General features: G+C 37.3%; 3 protein-coding genes across 3 annotated transcripts; 1 reads left to right on the forward strand and 2 right to left on the reverse strand.

The window, feature by feature from the left end:
• LOC107871442 (thioredoxin F-type, chloroplastic) lies at positions 1-4,088 on the reverse strand. Its single transcript, XM_016718373.2, has 3 exons — positions 3,302-4,088; positions 609-708; positions 1-324 (listed from the first exon to the last, which is right to left on the reverse strand). Exons 1-3 carry the CDS (start codon positions 3,610-3,612, stop codon positions 190-192), a joined length of 546 nt encoding a protein of 181 aa, XP_016573859.1. The 5' UTR covers positions 3,613-4,088; the 3' UTR covers positions 1-189.
• Positions 4,089-4,899: 811 nt separating this feature from the next.
• Positions 4,900-16,041, forward strand: LOC107871441 (T-complex protein 1 subunit gamma). The gene is made up of 13 exons (XM_047412899.1): positions 4,900-5,126; positions 6,634-6,695; positions 7,679-7,751; positions 7,854-7,921; positions 8,123-8,192; positions 10,643-10,711; positions 10,792-10,863; positions 12,036-12,109; positions 14,061-14,723; positions 14,806-14,931; positions 15,075-15,179; positions 15,264-15,338; positions 15,631-16,041. Exons 1-13 carry the CDS (start codon positions 5,102-5,104, stop codon positions 15,820-15,822), a joined length of 1,674 nt encoding a protein of 557 aa, XP_047268855.1. The 5' UTR covers positions 4,900-5,101; the 3' UTR covers positions 15,823-16,041.
• A 130-nt stretch (positions 16,042-16,171) lies between these two features.
• LOC107871440 lies at positions 16,172-19,283 on the reverse strand. The gene is made up of 4 exons (XM_047412900.1): positions 17,769-19,283; positions 17,093-17,502; positions 16,590-16,659; positions 16,172-16,508 (listed from the first exon to the last, which is right to left on the reverse strand). Exons 1-4 carry the CDS (start codon positions 18,662-18,664, stop codon positions 16,445-16,447), a joined length of 1,440 nt encoding a protein of 479 aa, XP_047268856.1. The 5' UTR covers positions 18,665-19,283; the 3' UTR covers positions 16,172-16,444.

The raw sequence follows: 19,283 nt of genomic DNA on the forward strand, positions 1-19,283 counted from the left end.
TTTATAACAAGACAAAATCTATTGCAGCACAAATACATCACTTCCATCTTCCCTAATGAAAACTTCATCATCCACAGACATACAGCTATACACTGAATTTAGTTAGAACTAGTTGCGGTATTCGTAGAGCACACATTATCTGCTTCATTATAAACAAATAAACGGAAGAAATAATAGGAAAAAAAACATTTAACTTGATCGCACGCCCTCAATTGCTGCTACTAAATCATCAAGTTTTGCTCCGGTGACTTCTTTAACGATCTTATTGTGCTTCAGAATCTTGAATGTCGGAACCACCTTGATGCCTAGTTCCTTGGCTAGTGGCTGCATAAAATTGTCATGTTTATCAACGCTTGTGTCATATTGATCAGTTTTTTTTGTGTGTGTGTGTTGTTGGCGTAACTGGTAAAGTTGATGTCGTGTGACTAAGAGGTCACGGATTCAAGACATGGAAACAACCTCTTGAAGAAATACATGGTAAGGTTGTGTACAATAGACCCTTGAGGTCTGGCCTTTCCCCGAACCCGCGTATAGCAGGAGTTTTAACGCACCAGGGCGTGTATAATCTCATTAGAGGGGAAGGTTCAGTACGTTAAAAGGATACATACCCTGTTATCCTGGTTGCAGTCCAGCTTCAGAAACACCACATCATTATATTTCTGCGACAGATCTTTAAACTTCGGAGCAATCACTTTACAAGGACCACACCTGCAGGTCGATTGAAATAAGAAATCACATTACAGATAAGCAAGAAGAGAAAAAGGAGAAGACCCTTTCGGAAGCTGTTTCCGAGGCGCAAAGGTTACCAATCAAAATTGAGATAAAACTATAAGTCCCAAAAACAACTAGTTGAGATGTCAAATAAACATTCAATCAAGTAAAGATATATTAGACCGGCGACAGTACACGGAATGACAGGAAGGCATGAGTAACCCCCTTATGCATAACTTCTAAAATCCTACACTTGAAAGCACGAATGCATGTCCTCCGATCACTTGACTATTCATAGCATTATAGTCTGCAACTATTGCTCCTTTTGTAGTATAATTCAACACAAATTGCATTTTGATCAAAATTTATGTTACTCAGAGTTGAACAGACCATATGGTTGAAAGTATCGATCTTGATACCTATAGGCGATGAGTCATAGCACAAAGGTGAGTCAGAACGCATTCCCCTGTCTATTTATTTTTTACACAAACACATAAATATTGTTTTGATGATGATCAACGGTGAGATAGCTTGCACTGATTTGGTTCTTCCCTTATATTGGTACTTGTTGGCACAGGAGGTGAAGGGAGTAGAGCTATGGATGTGAACAATTTCAGTTATTAATTAGTACCAACTACCGACCTAGGTAGAATCTGTCAATTTTGGACACAGCAGAAACTTGCAGAACTGCCTGTTAACATTCTACCTGTGACACCTAAATAAGATTTTCATTACATTCCACAAAGTCAAGAGACAGCAGTGTAGAGTGAAATTCCTTAAACCAAGAAATCAATATATTTTGACAGTCATAAAGAGAAAAAGACGAGCAAAGTGCCAGCTGACCATTAATACTGCTCTTAAGTTCATTTTCCACTTAGATCATACTAGTTCTGAACTATTCATCAACATTGCTATCAATGACACCTTCAGTTAAAGAGAGAGCAATTGAAGAGATACCACTTCGGCTAATCCAAGCCAAGCAAGGGATCTTGAAGGTAAGTCCCTCCAAAATTGTCCAATAACAGGTTTATCTCTCAAACAAGATTTCCACAAATAGAACCTTGCAACTAATTGGAAAACCAAATGTATATCAGCTTAATATGTTTTCCTACTACACAATCTCCAAAATTACAGTAGTAAAGCCTATAACTCTCCTCGATGTCTAGTTATTGACTTTAAAACTGCAATCTGCAAATCAGGCTTTCAATTAACTATGACACACCAATCCTAAATGAATTTGATTTGGGCTGTATGAATCCTCTTAATCTAATCTGTTATATTCATAAGTTCACAACCTATTAATGGAATCTAAATTCAGCATTCTCTTTAGCTTTTCCTTAGATTAGAGGGGGCTCGGTTTGCTCGGGCCTCAACTTTTCTACTGGTTACCTGCATCCAGGTAATAGGTAATTCTACTAGTCAAGCCTTAAGGAGATACAAGTAAATTACTCTTTCTCTTTGGTCTCTGCTGGACTTCGAATCTTGTTCAAGAGTGGTCTTTTTCCAGATTCACTGACCAGTATGCCACACCCTTGAGCACTATTTATACCTTAAAGTCAAATACCCTGGGGCAGATACGGTGTACTAACACAAAGTTCATCTGTCAGTACTTGTAGCACGGAGCATAAATTAATGCATAAAAATCGATGAAAATTGTAATAAATACTATTAGGCATGAACCCATTAACTTTAAAAACAGAGTGAAGGTTAAAAACACATATTCTGGTTTTCAAGTTCCATACCTGAACTGTCATACGTGTGAGTTCCCTACCTGACCAACTATTTATCAAACACACCTCAACTATCAGTTGTTCTCGTTTTCCAACTTGAACCATACGGAACAAATGATAGTTGAGGTGTGTTTTGTTGAATAGGTGGTGATAATTCAAGTAAGAAACTCGTACACACGATAGTTCAAGTATGAAACTCAAAAAACAATGATACTTTAGAAATGTATTTGGCCAATAACTCTTATAGTATTATTATTAATTATTATTATGCATAATATAAACTTACCCTTTAACTCGGCTTCAGCTTACATCTATCTCCTCCAACTTTGGACGTGCACAAGTCGTCACTTAAACTTGTATAAAGTTGAACAAGTAAACACATGCGTCCTATGGGTCGTCACGTAGCCAATTTCTATCCTACACGGCGGCGTACGTATATTATGTCACATAGGATACGTGTACTTACTTGTTCAACTCTTAAATTACCCCAACCTCCTCCTTCTAATATCTTTATCAGGATTACACTAATATTGAGCACTTTGGGTGTGCACAACTAGTCACTTAAACTTGTAACAATAGGCGCATACGTCCTATGTGCTGTCACGTCACGTAACCAATTTCTCCTACATGGTGTCGTACGTGGATTATGCCACATAGACTTTATCTACTTGTTCAACTCTCAAATTACCCCAACCCTCCTCTTCCTAATATTCTTATCAGGATTACGCTAATATTGAGCTTATTAAAACGTGGAAAACAAAAGGATAAAACAAAATTAGCTCTAATTCGTACTAGTAATCATAATTAACCACTAAAAACTCATCAAATCTAAAAAGGATATTAAGTATACATAACATTACCACTGTGTATACATATCAAGTACGACAGTTTTATCACCAGCAGCTTCAACAATCGGCCAAAAAGTATCCTTACAAACTTCCGTCACTTGTCCTACCGTCACCGTCACAGCTGTAGCAGTAGCATCTGAGCTGCTACACTTCACCTTCAATAAGCTCAATTCTCTGTTCCTCAAAACCTTAGGTGAAAATCCATAATCACCTGCCACGCATACCACTGTACGCTTGCTGAACCTCCACGGCGAAGTTAACGGCGCCGTTGATGATGATGACGACTTCAATGGTACCTGATTTACTTGCACTTGTAACGCCATTTTTTGCTGTATGTATAGGTTTGCTGTGTGTATGTATAGGTAGAGAGAGAAAGTGTGGGAAGTGTAGAGTGTGTGTGTGAGAGAGAAATGGCGGAGGATTTGAAGGTGGAGGAGACGGAGTTGAGGTGTGAAATGACTAAAATGGTCATCGAGATATTCTCTTTTTGGTTAGTTGTGAGATTCTATTGAGGGGTATTTTGGTCATTTTAAAGAGACGTGATCTTGTGGTAGAGAGTATATTTGATGAATGAGTCCAAAATTTTGGAAGGCAAACTTGGAATCATTGGTCATTATTTATTTGATCTTTCTTAATTTTCATTTGGAAAAAAATGCTAATGTTTTTCTTTTTTTTCTTGATATTATCTGTCGCTTCGGCGGAAGATAAGATGTGGAAAGCAAAGTTGAGATGTTTTGGATATGTGATGAGGATTGTAATATCGAAGAAATGATGTTAGATAGGAAGGTGTGACGAATGCGAATGACGATGGAAGGTTAGGAGGACATTCTAGTAGGCATGTTGTTTGGTATTCGCAGCGTGGTTCTTTTTGGTATTCGTAGGACTACACTTGTAATTTCTCGTTCTTGGGTTATTATGTTGATGCATGTTGTTTGGGGTAGGCCATTAGTGGTAGTATTATTATGTTACTATCTATTGTTGTTGTTGTGTTACTCGATATTGTTTTTGTACCTTAAATATATTATTTGTAGATAAAGTTCAGATTAAATAGCTAAAATATATATATCTTTTGTACTTAAATATTGTATATTTTGGGATCTATCTATAAATCTTTATTTTCAAAGTTCAAATCATTTGTATTTCCATATAAAGTGAATCTCGTATCTTATATACAATATCAAAAGCGAATTTGTATTTATATATATAGTCTTTAATTTATATATTTAGCTACCAAATTATAGCTACATTATTTGCAAACTTTAGATATGCCGCCTCATTTACTGGTAAATATTTTAATTTCAACTTTCACGTGGCATATTTGAGATCATAAGATTAAAAGACATTTTAATATATTTGCTAAAACTTTAATTTAGTATCACACGATTCAAAATTTTATTTTATTTTTTAAAATTTTATGTCAAATCAAATTAAATCATTCTTCTTCAAACGAAGAAAATAACTATTTTTGAAATTTTATCCTCTTATAAATCATTTTAAATTACATACTAACTCAATTTTTAATCAATGACGTCATAAATAAGAGGATCAACGGGTCGGGTTAAATTTGAGTTGGGCTTGATTTTGCCACGCTAGTATAAACCAAGTGGCAAATACAATGATAATAATCTCGTAGACACGCGATACACTAGATTCCCACCCAAAACCCTTCGAGGGTTTTCTCTTTTTTTGTTCAAATAGAAGCACCATAAGGCAAAAGTTACTCAAATCTCCATAGTAGAGCGTTCTTCTCTTTAACCTAACAACAGAAATCTCAAAGTTTTCCACTCTAGGTTTACCATTCAATCAGCAAAAATGCCTGCTCCAGTTGTTGTTATGCGTAAGTTTGTTTTTTTTTTTTTGATTTTTTTATTGTATGCGCATTTGCTTGATTCGTATGAAAATTGGTAGAATGAAGCAGAAATGGATCTAATTTGGTGTTGATTTTTTTATTGTTGAGTATTTTTTTTTTTGTTTTTAGTTTTTTCATGTGTTTTATGTATACTCATTTAGTTGTTTCGAATGAAAATGGGTCGAATGGAGCTGAACGGATCTAATTGATTCATGTAATGTGTGACCCGAACTAGTTTGGGATTGAGGCGTAGCTAATTTAGGGTTTTTGTATGCGTAGGTATTTTTTTATTTTCACTTTTTGGTATAGTTTTTGTATATCCGTTTGCTCGTTTTGAATGAAAATGGGTTGAATAGATCTTGATGGTGCATGTAGTAAGACCGGAACTAGTTTGGGATTGAGGTTTCAGTTTAGTTAGTTTTCTTTCCTCCCTTTTTTTTGTGTATGTGTGTTTTTTTTTTCATTTTTTGATGTATTTGATGTATTTTTCTCCATTTGCTTGTTTTGAATGAAAATGAGTTGAATTGAGCTGAAGGGATCTTATTGATTCATGTAGTGTCTGACCAGAACTAGTTTGGTTTGAGGCTTAGCTAATTGATTGATTTACCCTCCTATACATGTTTTTCCTGTATACCCATTTGGTCATTTCGAGTGAAAATGGATTGAATGGATATTGAGGTTTATGTAGTGAGACTCAGACTAGTTTTGGAGTGAGGTGTAACTAATGATTAATTTATCCAATGGAGCTGTATTTAGAGATATAGTATATGTTTAGCCAACTCTTAACATTGTTAGGGTTTGAACTAGTTGATTTATTTGGTTAATTGACTCATTTATGCCTCCGAAAAAGTCAATCCGCTTGTGCAAGATTATTTTTTAAATATTGGTTGTGCAAGATGGGCTTTAAGGAGTTACCTGATATGTGTTGCTGGTGGGAGGTGAGGTGACAGGTATCCCATGGTTTTAGTCAAGGTGCGTGAAAACTGACTTAGACACCACGATTATTAAAATATGGGCTAAAAAGTCTTTGAGGATGTAGTATTATGGTTTTTGAGCTTTTTGTCAAGTGTAGTTTGGTCGGATGTATAAGAATAGTGCTGAATAGAGTGTATTAGTAATGCTTGCATTAGTTATGCTAAGATTATTTCTTATGCATTAAAAATAACATGTGCTGCATAATTTCTAAAAAGATTTATTTGTTTACAAAAATGTCCTCCATAAATATGGTGGAAAGGATGTGGAAAAGGTTTTGAGGGGAAATTCTGTCCTCATTCATGCTAATGTATGCATTAAACCCGTTGCATTGCTTATTTTATGGTTTGCCATGTATTATTTATACATAGATTGAACGAGTGTACCAAACAAGGTATTAGTAATGCACAAAGCTAGTGCATGCATTGTTTTTCCTCATGCACCCTACCAGGCGATCCCTTAGTGTTTTAGTTTCTAGGACCCATTTTATTAGTTGTTTTCTTACAATGGTTTTATTGAGCAGAGGAATCTATGAAACGTGAGCAAGGTGGCAAGGTACAGCGGGCGAATATCCAAGCGGCAAAGGTATGCTTTATTTGTCCATTTTTGCTGTATCTTCTTAGAATAAGTAAACACAAAAATAAGTTGTTATTTTTTTATATGTTTGCTGATATACTTGGTTTTCACTATCCGCTAAAATGGCGTGTCTGATTAAACTTTGATGGTCTTTCATGGGACATTTAAATGAATTTAGAAATGGTTGATCCTTTTGAAATTGCTACATTTCTGTGTACCATTACTTTGAGTCCTGCTGTTCCCTGTTATGCATTTATGGATACTTAACCTGCGTTTTCACCCATACTAAATTGGACTTCACTTGGCTGATTATTTGATGATACTCTTCTTTCATTAATTTGTTGTGGCATTCATCAGTAAAACTGCATAATGTGGTTTTAAGCAGGTTGCACTAAAATGCATGCATGTTCCTGAAAATGGATTTTTTTGAATATGTGTTATATTGGATCCTTCTTTTACTCACTATGTTGACTAAGCAATCATTGAAAGCATTGATAATTTTCCTTAAGCAGTATCAACATTATACTAAACTACTGAGGAATTGTAGAATTCTTAGCCGTATTTTGGGTGTTCTTGAAGTTTTAGGAGGCAAGTCTATGTGCTGTTTTAAGTGTCTTCAAGGCATTTCTTTGATTTGCTCCTCCCAACCTAAAACGACAAACTGCCTGGAAAATTAATTCGTTGGACAAACAAAGGATTTGCATGCCCCTTATTAGGTTCTAATGTCAGCAGATACAACAGACTAGGTGACTTTGTGCCACCTGCCTAAGCTTTGGTTGGTAGTCACCAATACCTTTGCGGGTAGGAGGTAGCATGTAACTGAGGAATAGTTGAGGTGAAAGCAAGCCGGTCTATACACCACCCTTATAAAAAAAAATAAAGCGGGAGCAAAGAATCATATATGTCTGTCTATTTTCTCAGAATTTATAATTGTATTTAACTGCTCATGTTAGTACGTACGTTAGTTCTCTTATGTTCTGTTTTTCTGCCAGACTGTTGCTGACATTATCCGCACTACTTTGGGTCCGCGATCCATGTTAAAAATGCTCCTCAATGCTTCTGGAGGTAAGATATTTGTACACATCTTGAAAGGTGTCATGACTCATGAGCATATCCTCATACTTTTTAATTTGGTGGTGGGTCATGAATGTTATTGAATAATTTCAGGAATCGTAGTAACAAATGATGGAAATGCAATTCTCCGTGAGCTAGATCTTGCTCACCCTGCCGCAAAGGTATATGCTCTCTCTCTCTCTCCCCCCCCCCCCTCCCCGCGGCCTGCTGACGCTAGACATATGCGTTTGTGTGTGTTTCCTTGTTTGGTTCATGTATTGATTACATGCCATACTCTTAGCGTATATGTTTGTGGTCACTTTGCTGCATGCTTGCTTTCTTGTTTAATCTTTCATACTGGTTATATCTTTCTGCTGTTGCAGTCGATGATTGAACTAAGCCGCACCCAAGATGAAGAGGTAGGAGACGGAACAACGTCAGTCATTGTCCTTGGTATGGCTCTATTCAACTCTTTTGTCATTTAGGTGGTTGGTTTTATCAGTTAAAATTTTTGTCATGCAACTCATTTACTCACTCACCTTATCTTAGGTATCTAACCGTTAATCGTGTAAAGCTTAATCAATCCAGCATGCTTTTGGTGGAATAATTTTTTCTACTTATTTGATTTAATTTAAAACCCCACTCGTGGGAATTCACTGGTTATGTTGCTGTTGTTGTTGTTGTAGCTGTTTGATTTAAATTAAAAAGAGAACATATGTCTACATAACTTGTATTTTTGGTGTAAGAGTAGCATATTGAAAAATGTAGAACAGTATTTGGACATTGTAGATATATTAGGGAGGAAATTGTAATAACCTGCTTTTGAGCCTTCTTTCGTGTACTCTTGTGTATCATCTTGGTAATTATTTTATGAAACCTTTACCTTATAAAACAAATGAGCCATGAAGACGTGGATGTTAGATCATGTGTATTTAAGCAATATAATTTAACTCTAACCATGTGCCTTTTTGGTCAATTTCTAGTGATGTTTACAACCTACCTAAACTGCATGTCTATGGTCACTTTTGAAGCACTAGACTGGTAGAAGAATGGTGTTTGAGCTTGATTACACTGTGTGTGCGCGTGAGGAAAGGGGAAGGTGAAATAGGAGGCGTGGAGGACGAAATGGACAAGAATTGCGGAAGAGGTTCTCCCTCCGGGATAAACTATCTTTGCAATACTTCCTTGATAAGTGAAACTTCCACATAAAAAAGCACGGATAAGAATAATCTTAGTATGTCAGGACTGAAGAGCGGAAAGCCACTTGACAACAAGAAAAGGGGTTTAGTGAGAAAATTAGCATAGAACCAAAAAAGAGGAAGTCTGAGCAACACTGGAAGACAAAATCAAAAACCAATCCTATGTTTGATTGCGGTGGATAGAGGGAGCAAGAGAGTAACTTATGGGCTAGAAATCTAGCCTCAAGACTTACAAATTTTTAAAAAAGAATGGAGTAAGAGTTGAAATAAAAAGAAGCGGTCAGGGGCTCGTCTTTTTTTTTTGAAGTTAAACTGAAAGGCAGGTAGTCCCTCCACATCGTTCCAACACCTCTAAAGTGAAACAATGTAGAGGAAGTAACCTTTCTTCTTTTCTTAATGAGAATTGAGATAAGAGGAAATTTCATTGAAGGCATCAAAAAGATGCAAATAGTCTAGAAGGATGAAAGTAGACTATAATAAGGTCAGTTCCAATACAAAGATAGCCACAATAAGGTTAGGGAGCTGACAAGATCGGAAAATTTAATTGAGAAATCTACAAGGAGAAAGTTATGCCAAGTGTAAGAGGCATCTTTCGTTAAATAAGTAGGAAGGAACTGATGTCTCATCAAACATTTGCTATTTTTTTGTGTCCAAACACGAAAAAGTGCAGTCAAGGGTCATTTGCCATCTAATGGACTTATCAAGCACTCATAGGGATCCTCGATGCTCTTGGCATCAGCCATGACCCAACTAAGTCCAAAACTAGAGAGGAATATGCACCATGTCTGTAAACTGGACTGTGTAGGAGGAGGTGAGCAGGTATCTGAAGCATCTATTGATGTGTTGGTTTGTGACTGTTGTAGGCAGATGAAGCTGAAACAAATGATCTTTGTAGGTAGTTTTGTTCCCCAAATATGCTTTCTAGGCCATCTATCAGTTTACGAGAGCACAAATGGGAGTAACCGCCTACCACAGTGTAACGACCATCCTTGTAGTTTCCCCCCTTCAGACTGTCAACTAGATCTTCCGTGACTGGGATAGCCATTCAATTTAAAAGTAGATTAAGGAGATGTGGTTGTTACTGGTCCTGAAATGAATGTGCCTACAATTGTCTTGTCAATTTTGAGACACAATGGAGTCCTGATCATGGGTTTGATGATGAGCTAACTGGTAAAGGCATGGAAAAACATTCATTAGGATGGTCCCCTTCAGCTATTTCTCTTTCCGAAACTTGATATGAATGCTATTCTGGGAGACTTCACTCCTTTCTTTCTTCTTTTGCTTTATTTATAGGTTTCCAAACAATCTGATAGGAAATACAAAGAAGTGAGTCCGTATGTTCTTATCTAAAACGCTTCCCTATACCTCTAAGGTGCATGTCTATAAACAATTAACCAAATCAACTGAACTGGAATGATTCAAGTTGTAATTGCAGTGTAAACCAGATACTAACGGCCCTACTTGGTTTGAGAAATAGAAGAGCATCCCAATCAAAAAAAAAAACTAGAAGAGCATTCAAGGCAATTTTGGTGTGGGAGTGGAAAATAAAGTTTTTTTAAAAAATATTTCTTCTTGAATTGCTTTTAAGTTGATAAAAAATGAGTTAAATTCTGGCACAATACTATGGTAAGAAATGTATAAAAATCTCTATGCTGACTGCTTTCTTCTATTACAATATTAATTATGTTATAAATATTTTTGAAGCTGGTGAGATGCTCCATGTTGCGGAAGCTTATATTGACAAGAAGTATCATCCTACAGTAATATGTAGAGGTAACATATGCACCTTAAGGTTTAATATCTTTCGGCCCAAGTTCTCTGAGATTAATAAATGTATTCTTGTGACCGACCAGCTTATGCTAAAGCACTTGAGGATGCTGTGGCCGTGCTTGACAAAATTGCAATGACAGTTGATGTCAAAGATGGTAAGCTCCCGTTGTTTCTTACATTTCATTGTCTTTTCATAATTCCACTGTGAGTACTTCTATATTTAAGTAGTTCCATGCCCGAAGGGTTGGATAATACAAGACAGCTAGATTTCCTGGATTTCTTTTCTAAAACTTTTAGGGGTCGTTTGGTAGAGTGTATAAGAATAATGTAAAATATGGTGTATTAGTAATGCTTGTATTAGTTATGCTTGTATTTTTCTTATGCAGTGTTTGGTTTGATGTATTAAAAAAAACATGAATTACATAATTTTTTTAAAAAATATATTTTTTTTACATAATACCCTCAATATATATGTTGGAAAGGATGCAGAAAATTTTTTGAGGGGTAATAGAATCTTTAAGCATGTTAATGCATGCATTAGATTCATTGCATTACTAATGCCATAGATTTTGAGGTATTAGTAATACACACCTCAATACACAATAGAGTGTATAATTAATTCTTGCATTATTATACATAGGGTAAAAAGGTATACCAAACAAGGTACTACTAATACACATTAAACTAATACATGCATTAACATTTTAATACACTCTACCAAACGACCCCTTAGAATTTCTCATAATTCTCCCCAAGAAGGATCATTGGATTACAGGTAAATTAAGCTAAAACGGAAAAAGAATATTAGTTGAGTTTGCTATTTCGTTTAAGTTTCAAAGAGAACTTGATGTTGTATGGTTGCTGGAATTGTTAGGTCTAGATGTGGGACCGTAAGCAGAGAAACAACATTACAACAACATGCTCAATGAAATCCCACAAGTGAAGCAGAGAAACAACATTATCTGAATAAATTCTTGAAATAGCTTTTTGTTACTTAACGTTGATTATCTGGAAGTTCTACACTCAATTAATAAAAGAGCACTGTAGCATGAATGTATGATAATCTCATATTCGGACAAGCTTTACTTTTATATTGGATGAGCAAATTTCTGGCGACTTTAAGATCAGTTTTTTGTGCTTTTTGTTTAACTCAATCCTTCCTTCTTGGGTTTTGATTTTCTCCTTGTTCCCTGCTTTTTTGCAAGTAAAAATTTTCCTTGCTGATCTTTTGCCGGAAAAGATCTTATGCTATTATTGTAGCTCGTATATAAGTTTTCTGAATGTTCAAACCTGTAGCATTACTCAAAATAATTGCTATCTGTGGCAGATGAAACAATGTTGGGGCTGGTGGAGAGTTGCATCGGCACAAAGTTTACTAGTCAATTTGGGGATTTAATTTCTGTAAGTACTAACTTATTTCTGATACCCCCTCCCCTCTTAAGAAAAAAGGCCATGTAGAAATAAATAGAAAAACTTGCATCTAGAGGTATTTGGAGCGAAATGTATACTTGTTTTACCGCTGTTTCCATCTCTCTCTGACCATCTTTTGAAGAAAGTCTCCTATCTGCTGGTCTGGATTCTTTCATAAAGTTTATCATGCAATTCAAGAGGAGGAAATATGAGTCCTAAAATTGAGAATCGTTGGCTTTGAGCTCTAAGTTTAGCTCTGCACTAACTGATAAGAAAGCTTAGTTCTGCACTATTTTGCTAATCACTAGCGATGAAACTGTGCATTAGTGTGCTCTTAGTTTTCTTCTATCAACTAAATCCTGGTGCTAAAAAAATAAATTGTTCAACTTAGTATTGTTTCTTAATTTTGTATAGATCGCCTCTCTTGAAGATATGTACAATATATAACCTACAAATGGGAATAACAGAAGGCATCGTGCATAGATATCTTTCTCACAAGTTCCATTACCCCACATAAAATGGGTTGAACAGCAAGAAAGAAGGCATGGATATATGGCTCTTTTAAAAAGCGTAAATAATTAATTGTTTGAATATCAAGAAGAAACATCACATGCGTATGTTTTGAAGCGGCTCTTTATTTTCCCTGCAACTCTGCATCCCCTTGATGCCTTTCTAATATAATTTAGTTACTTCACCCAAAAAAACACCACGTGCATACAGATTTGTTGACTACTAATGTTTATATACATAGGTTCTTGTTTCTCTTTCCATAGCGTGTTATCTTTAATGATTTTAGAAGTTACTTTCCGTGACTTGATTGAGAGCTTTTGGAATTGAGACAGTTCACGTACTTGTGTGTGTATATTTTATGGAGGGACATTACAACAAACAACAACAACAAACCCAGTGTATTCCCACTTAGTGGGGTCTGGGGGGGGTAAGATGTACGCAGTCCATACCTCTACCTCTGATGAAGTAGAAAGGCTGTTTCCGAAAGACCCCCGGCTCAAGGCACAAGATATCACACAAACACATAGTAAAGCACAGAAGCAGATGACATAACATAAATACGGCACCCATAAGGAATATAAAACAGCGGAAAGCAGAGGAAAGCACACAGATTCGTAATAAGCATGGGACACTGAATACGGAATCATAACGGGAATAAAAAATAAAAAAAAAAAACCCCACCAAGTAATTCCCTACACTAGCGACCCAATCTGGTCCTACTCTTCTGCCGTAATTCGCGTCTTCCAGACCTTCCTATCTAGGGTCATGTCCTTGGTGAGCTGTAACTGTTCCATGTCCCGCCTAATCACCTCACCCCAGTACTTCTTCGGCCTACCCCTACCCCGCCTAAAACCATCCAACGCTAGCCTCTCACACCTACGGATCGGGGCATCCATGCCCCTCCTCTTCACGTGTCCGAACCATCTCAATCGTGCTTCCCGCATCTTACACTCCACTGAAGTCACACCAACCTTCTCCCGGATAGTCTCATTCCGAACTCTATCCCCTCGAGTCAGTCCACACATCCAGCGCAACATCCGCATTTCTGCCACCTTCATTTTTTGGATGTGGGAGTTCTTAACTGGCCAACACTCCGCTCCATACAGCAAGGCCGGACGGACTACCACCCTATAGAATTTGCCTTTAAGCTTGGGCGGCACCTTCTTATCACACAGCACCCCCGACGCGAGTTTCCACTTCATCCATCCCGCCCCAATACGGTGCGGGACATTAGGTGATGGGAATTAAATCCCAGATATCTTGGTTCCAGCATCTTTTCTTTGGTTTGGTAACCACTGGGCCAAGTCTTCACTCGACAACTAGTTGATTGATATATAGATGAGAAATAGTTGGATTTTAAATTGAAGAAGTCTTCCTTCGAGAAGTCCTTTACTGCATTAGGATTGAACAGGTCTTGTGTTTATTCTCTCAGAAATTAGCAATTAAGGCCACAAGAATGGTTGGCGTGGAAATTGGCCAAGGGTTGCGTGAGGTGGACATCAAGAAATACATCAAGGTTGAGAAGGTGCCCGGTGGACAGTTGGAAGACTCTGTAGTGCTTAGTGGAGTAATGATGAACAAAGATGTAGTTGCCCCTGGCAAAATGAAGAGGAAGATCGTAAACCCTCGCATCATTCTTCTTGATTGTCCTCTAGAGTACAAGAAAGGCGAGAACCAAACCAATGCAGAGCTCCTTAGAGAGGAGGATTGGACTGTCCTCTTAAAAATGGAAGAAGAGTACATTGAAAACATGTGCGCACAGATACTTAAATTCAAGCCGGATGTGGTTATTACTGAAAAGGGACTTAGCGATCTGGCATGCCATTATCTGAGCAAGGCTGGTGTCAGTGCAATCAGAAGGCTAAGGAAGCCGGACAATAACAGAATTGCTAAGGCATGTGGGGCAGTTATTGTTAATAGACCTGATGAGTTGCAAGAGTCTGATGTTGGTACTGGTGCTGGTCTGTTTGAGGTGAAAAAAATTGGGGATGAATTCTTTACTTTCATTGTCGATTGCAAGGATCCGAAAGCATGTACTATACTTTTAAGGGGTGCAAGCAAAGATCTACTGAATGAAGTAGAAAGAAATCTACAGGTATTTTCTCAATCGATAAGTTTATCAGCAGATGATATCTGTTAATCACACTATTTTTGAGCCGTTCCATATGCTTTTGCAGGATGCTATGTCTGTCGCTAGAAACATCATCAAGTGTCCTAAACTAGTTCCAGGTGGTGGTGGAACAGAGTTAACTGTCTCTGCCATGTTAAAACAGAAAAGTTCATCCGTTGAAGGCATAGAGAAGGTAAGTTTGTGTTCTTCCAGTTATTGCTATTCTTTTGCAGATTGAAATCAAGTGATTAATATATGATCTGCTGAGACTCGTGGTAAAAGTTGAAAAAGCAAGCGGATACTAATACTTTCATCCTTCTATTGTCATATATGCAGTGGCCTTATGAAGCTGCTGCAATTGCTTTTGAGGCTATACCACGAACTTTGGCTCAGAACTGTGGTGTGAATGTGATTCGTACTATGACCGCTCTTCAAGGAAAGGTAAAACTTTGACATTTTTGAGGTGGATACGCTGCCTTAGAATATATTTGTGTTCTTCATCTAATTCTTTTCATATACCTATAGCATGCGAATGGCGAGAATGCATGGATGGGCATAGACGGAAACACCGGTGAGATTGCTGACATGAAAGAGCGAAAGGTATGATATTAAGTTCTTCCTTCATACATTCCATGACCCCATACAAACTAGATAGGGGACCGGGGGAGTTGCGGCACACACTTGTATGTGTAAACGTCTGTATAAATACGAGATATGTTAGGTGATTGAAGAATGAATATATGTTTGGTTCAAAAAAAACTATTGGGCAGTGATGGAAAATACGAGATAGAGTTGAAGAGAGACGATGCTTCACCTGTTATATTTTCATATCTTTTATGAGTAATAAAATCTAGGAGTTTGTATTAATTCAAGAATCTTTAAATATATCCAGATATGGGATTCCTATGTTGTAAAAGCACAGGCTTTTAAAACTGCCATTGAAGCTGCTTGCCTGCTTCTGAGAATTGATGACATTGTAAGTGGAATAAAGAAGAAGCAGGCCCCTGGAGCAAGTCAAGGTCCATCAAAACCGAAAATCGATGAAGAAGGCGATGCAGACAATGACCAGCTAATTCCAGAATGAACGTGACACACGTCCCATGCTGCACTGGAATGCTTTCGAAATTGAGACTGCAACTGAAAACCATTTGAAGTTTTCATCCATCCATGTGACTTTAGTATAGGCTATGCTTGAATTTTTTGTGCTTGACATGTACCTTGCTGCTGGCAGTTGTTGGTTGTCAATATTTCCGCCTTGTATTTGAATTCGATTTTCAGTTTTGAGTTTTTTTGATTTGTTCTATCTGGTGGTTGGTTAGTAAATCGCTTTGAAGCAATTAGTTAACTCTTCGCACAAATTTCATGGAATTTGGGTATCATGACATCAAAACATAAAAAATAAACGACGTAGTTATGGATAACAGAGTGAATACTGGTCACCAAACTATGAAAATTTATTTAAAGGCTAGTGAAGTTGACATCAATATACATTGAAGTGTTAGATATGGATTTTGGAGGGATGTATATAATGAAATTTATTCCGGAACATAATATTTGATGGACTTGAAAAGATAAATACTCGATGGTATATAGTGCATGTTTCGTGCATCGGACAAGTTCCAGGACACACATCTCTCAGACAAAGTTAATTGCTTTCAGAATCAAACACACTAAATCTGGGAGCCAAAATACACATATGAACGTATTTATCGTGGTCGAAACTTGGGTCTAACTGTGATCACACCAGGCCTTGTCTCCTCGTAACGATATCTGCATAACATGAGATTCACATTTCACTAAGTTCGTTGACTTGGAGGACTTATCTGTAAGGAAGGAAGAGAAATATTATACCCGTTCTCCACGAGAAAGCTTCTTATAGCCATTGGAAGCGCAGCTTGTCCCCGGCTATGAATACCTTTACCTGTGAAATTGCATACAACAGCACTTCACATTAGTCGAGACTGCAAGTATGACCACCATTACATGTTTTATTATATTAAACGGAAGGACTACAAACTCATTTAGATACATGATGCTATGATCAGGTAACATGTATGAGATTGAGTTCCATGATCGTGATTCATCATGTATCAAGCATAGCAATTCAAATAGGCTACTCAATTTTCCTCGTAAAAGCAACTAAAAGCACAATATTTTTAGTAAATGCACACTTCTCATAATACTTCCAACAGAATGCCTAGAGCTAAAGAGATACAGTGAGATGAAGTATAAACCGGTTCAGACATGTTCCAACTTATAACTACAACCACATAGAAGAACATGTTGCTGGTGAATACATCTCGACTTGTAAAATGTATCATATCCTTGAGCAACACTTTTCAAGAGGAAAATACCTGTTATGACCTCTAAGAAAGCTGGCCGCTGCTTATTCAATGGGCGTCCTTTGCTCTCATTCTCCACATCAATACGACCTGAAGACTCAACAGAGACAGCAGCTCCAGCGTCGGTCTTTAAGTTCACTTGATTCATATGGGCAGCAGGATTTTGTGTCACCCGAGATTCAATCTTTTGCAAATGCTCTTGTAAGGCTTGAACTGCCTCTTTTGCATGAAGACCATGCAAGTCCAGTGTCCATTGATCATTCTTACCGTTGCGGGCAGTCAAAATTTCTTTTGCTGCCTGGGCATTTAGCCTATTAGCAGCAATCCACTCTTCTCGGGCTTTTAGAGAAAAATGCTGGGCAAATAAGTGGTCACCTCTGAGATAGGCCTCACTGGCAGCCTTAGAATGGCGGGCTGCTGATCTGTTAATAGAAGAAAAGTGGATTTCAGAATCGACTTAATAATAACCAGGATAGAGCTTAATACGTTCAAAACAGCGTAACGTCTACTAATTACAGTTGCAATGACGATATAACAAAGACGTAAGATGGTTTGTTTCATTATACTATGTTGCATGACTTAGTTTGTTGAAAGGATAATATCTGCTATTGAAATTGTTTTGCCACTAAAATTCTCCTGACATTTCATGCTAAAGTAACATCAATGGACAAGTGCAAGTAAAATCTACCTCGTCGTCTTCACTGCATCCTTCCGATGGATCGAGTAAATATCATCTTCTTCCCACTCAGGCTCAACCGGTACAAACCTCAAACTCCCCACTGCTCCATCATAATGAAGTTCGTTCTCATGAAAAACACAGTTGTTTATTAGCTCTTGGCTGCTGCTCCGAAGACACTTAGTAAGCGCATGGCTCAATCCATCCAGATTCACATTGTCTGTCAACGACACACCTTTATTGCCAGCAAACTTACTAGTATTCATGAGAGAATCCTTATTACTAGACTTCACTCCTTTAGTATCTGTGTCCACTTCTTTAAACTTTTGTATATAGGGAGTATCTGCTTCTTCTGGAGTTAAGAATGTGTCAATACCAAATCTCTTGGTTTTTTTGTTGTCATCCGCAACATCTGTATGATGTGGAGATACCATTGCTTCCAACAATCTTAAGGCCTTATTGAAATCATTTACACCAGCCATGACATCGGCAATCAGGGTGTCATCAGCCCATGGGTGGAGCTTCTTGAGCTTTTGACACGCCTCAAGAAAACCTCTTTCTTGGATAAAATCATCACTCTGGTTGAAACGAGAATCACCAACTTGTATTTGATTTGCATCAGACCCTTTATTGGTCATTAAAGATGGAAAACTTACAGATGGTAACAGCAGGGATGAAAAAGGCTTCTCTAGAATTGCTCCCCTGCTCTTTGCGATGCTTTGAGATGGACCACTAAAGGAAGTGGCAGGAACAGATAAGTGCGGGAAGGTTTCTCTGTCAGGCTCTGGCTCCAGACCTTGTTGCTTCATTCTCTCATTAAGGTCAAATGCAGCCCAACCAGTAGTCTTAGCCCTCCTCGCAGACATCTTCTTATGCAGAGGACTTGTCACACTCGTAGAAGCAGCCATCGTAAGTTGAAATAGAAAGCACTTAAATCATTTTAAGTGCCACCCCACCACCTCTTCTTGGCTATAAATTAAACACTATCTCCTTAATTCAAGCTTAAGTTTGGCTCCAGATTTCGGAAAAAATGATAGCTTTACGATAGAGTTCAAACTGCATGAAAATTCCAAACTCAAACTACAAACAAAAGATAATAAAAAACAATAAGGATGGTTGAAAATAATGTCCAACTATGAAGGTCCAAATTCATTCTAGACTACAACCATCATAAGCTTTCCACTTTACATTTGTCTACATTTTTTCCTTTTTTCACGTCAGGTACCAAGTAACTCTGTCCACCAAAATAAAAACATACACAAAAAGATCACCTAGTATTTTTTATCTACATCGGGATTTGAACCTAATACCTCATGATGCTCCACTTTACAAAACCATTACACCATTCATGAACAATAAAACTCCAATATTTCCTTTATTCTTTTAATAATAAAGCAATAAAAATCCAACCTTTAGCTCAAAAAACAGTTCAACTAAACATATATAAGCAGGAATCAAGGGCAAAATGGTCAATACACCTTTCAGAAACAGCAAAACTCCAATATTTCTTTTATTCTTTTGATAATA

This window comes from Capsicum annuum, chromosome 5 (assembly GCF_002878395.1).
Source record: "Capsicum annuum cultivar UCD-10X-F1 chromosome 5, UCD10Xv1.1, whole genome shotgun sequence".
Classification (NCBI taxonomy): domain Eukaryota; kingdom Viridiplantae; phylum Streptophyta; class Magnoliopsida; order Solanales; family Solanaceae; genus Capsicum; species Capsicum annuum.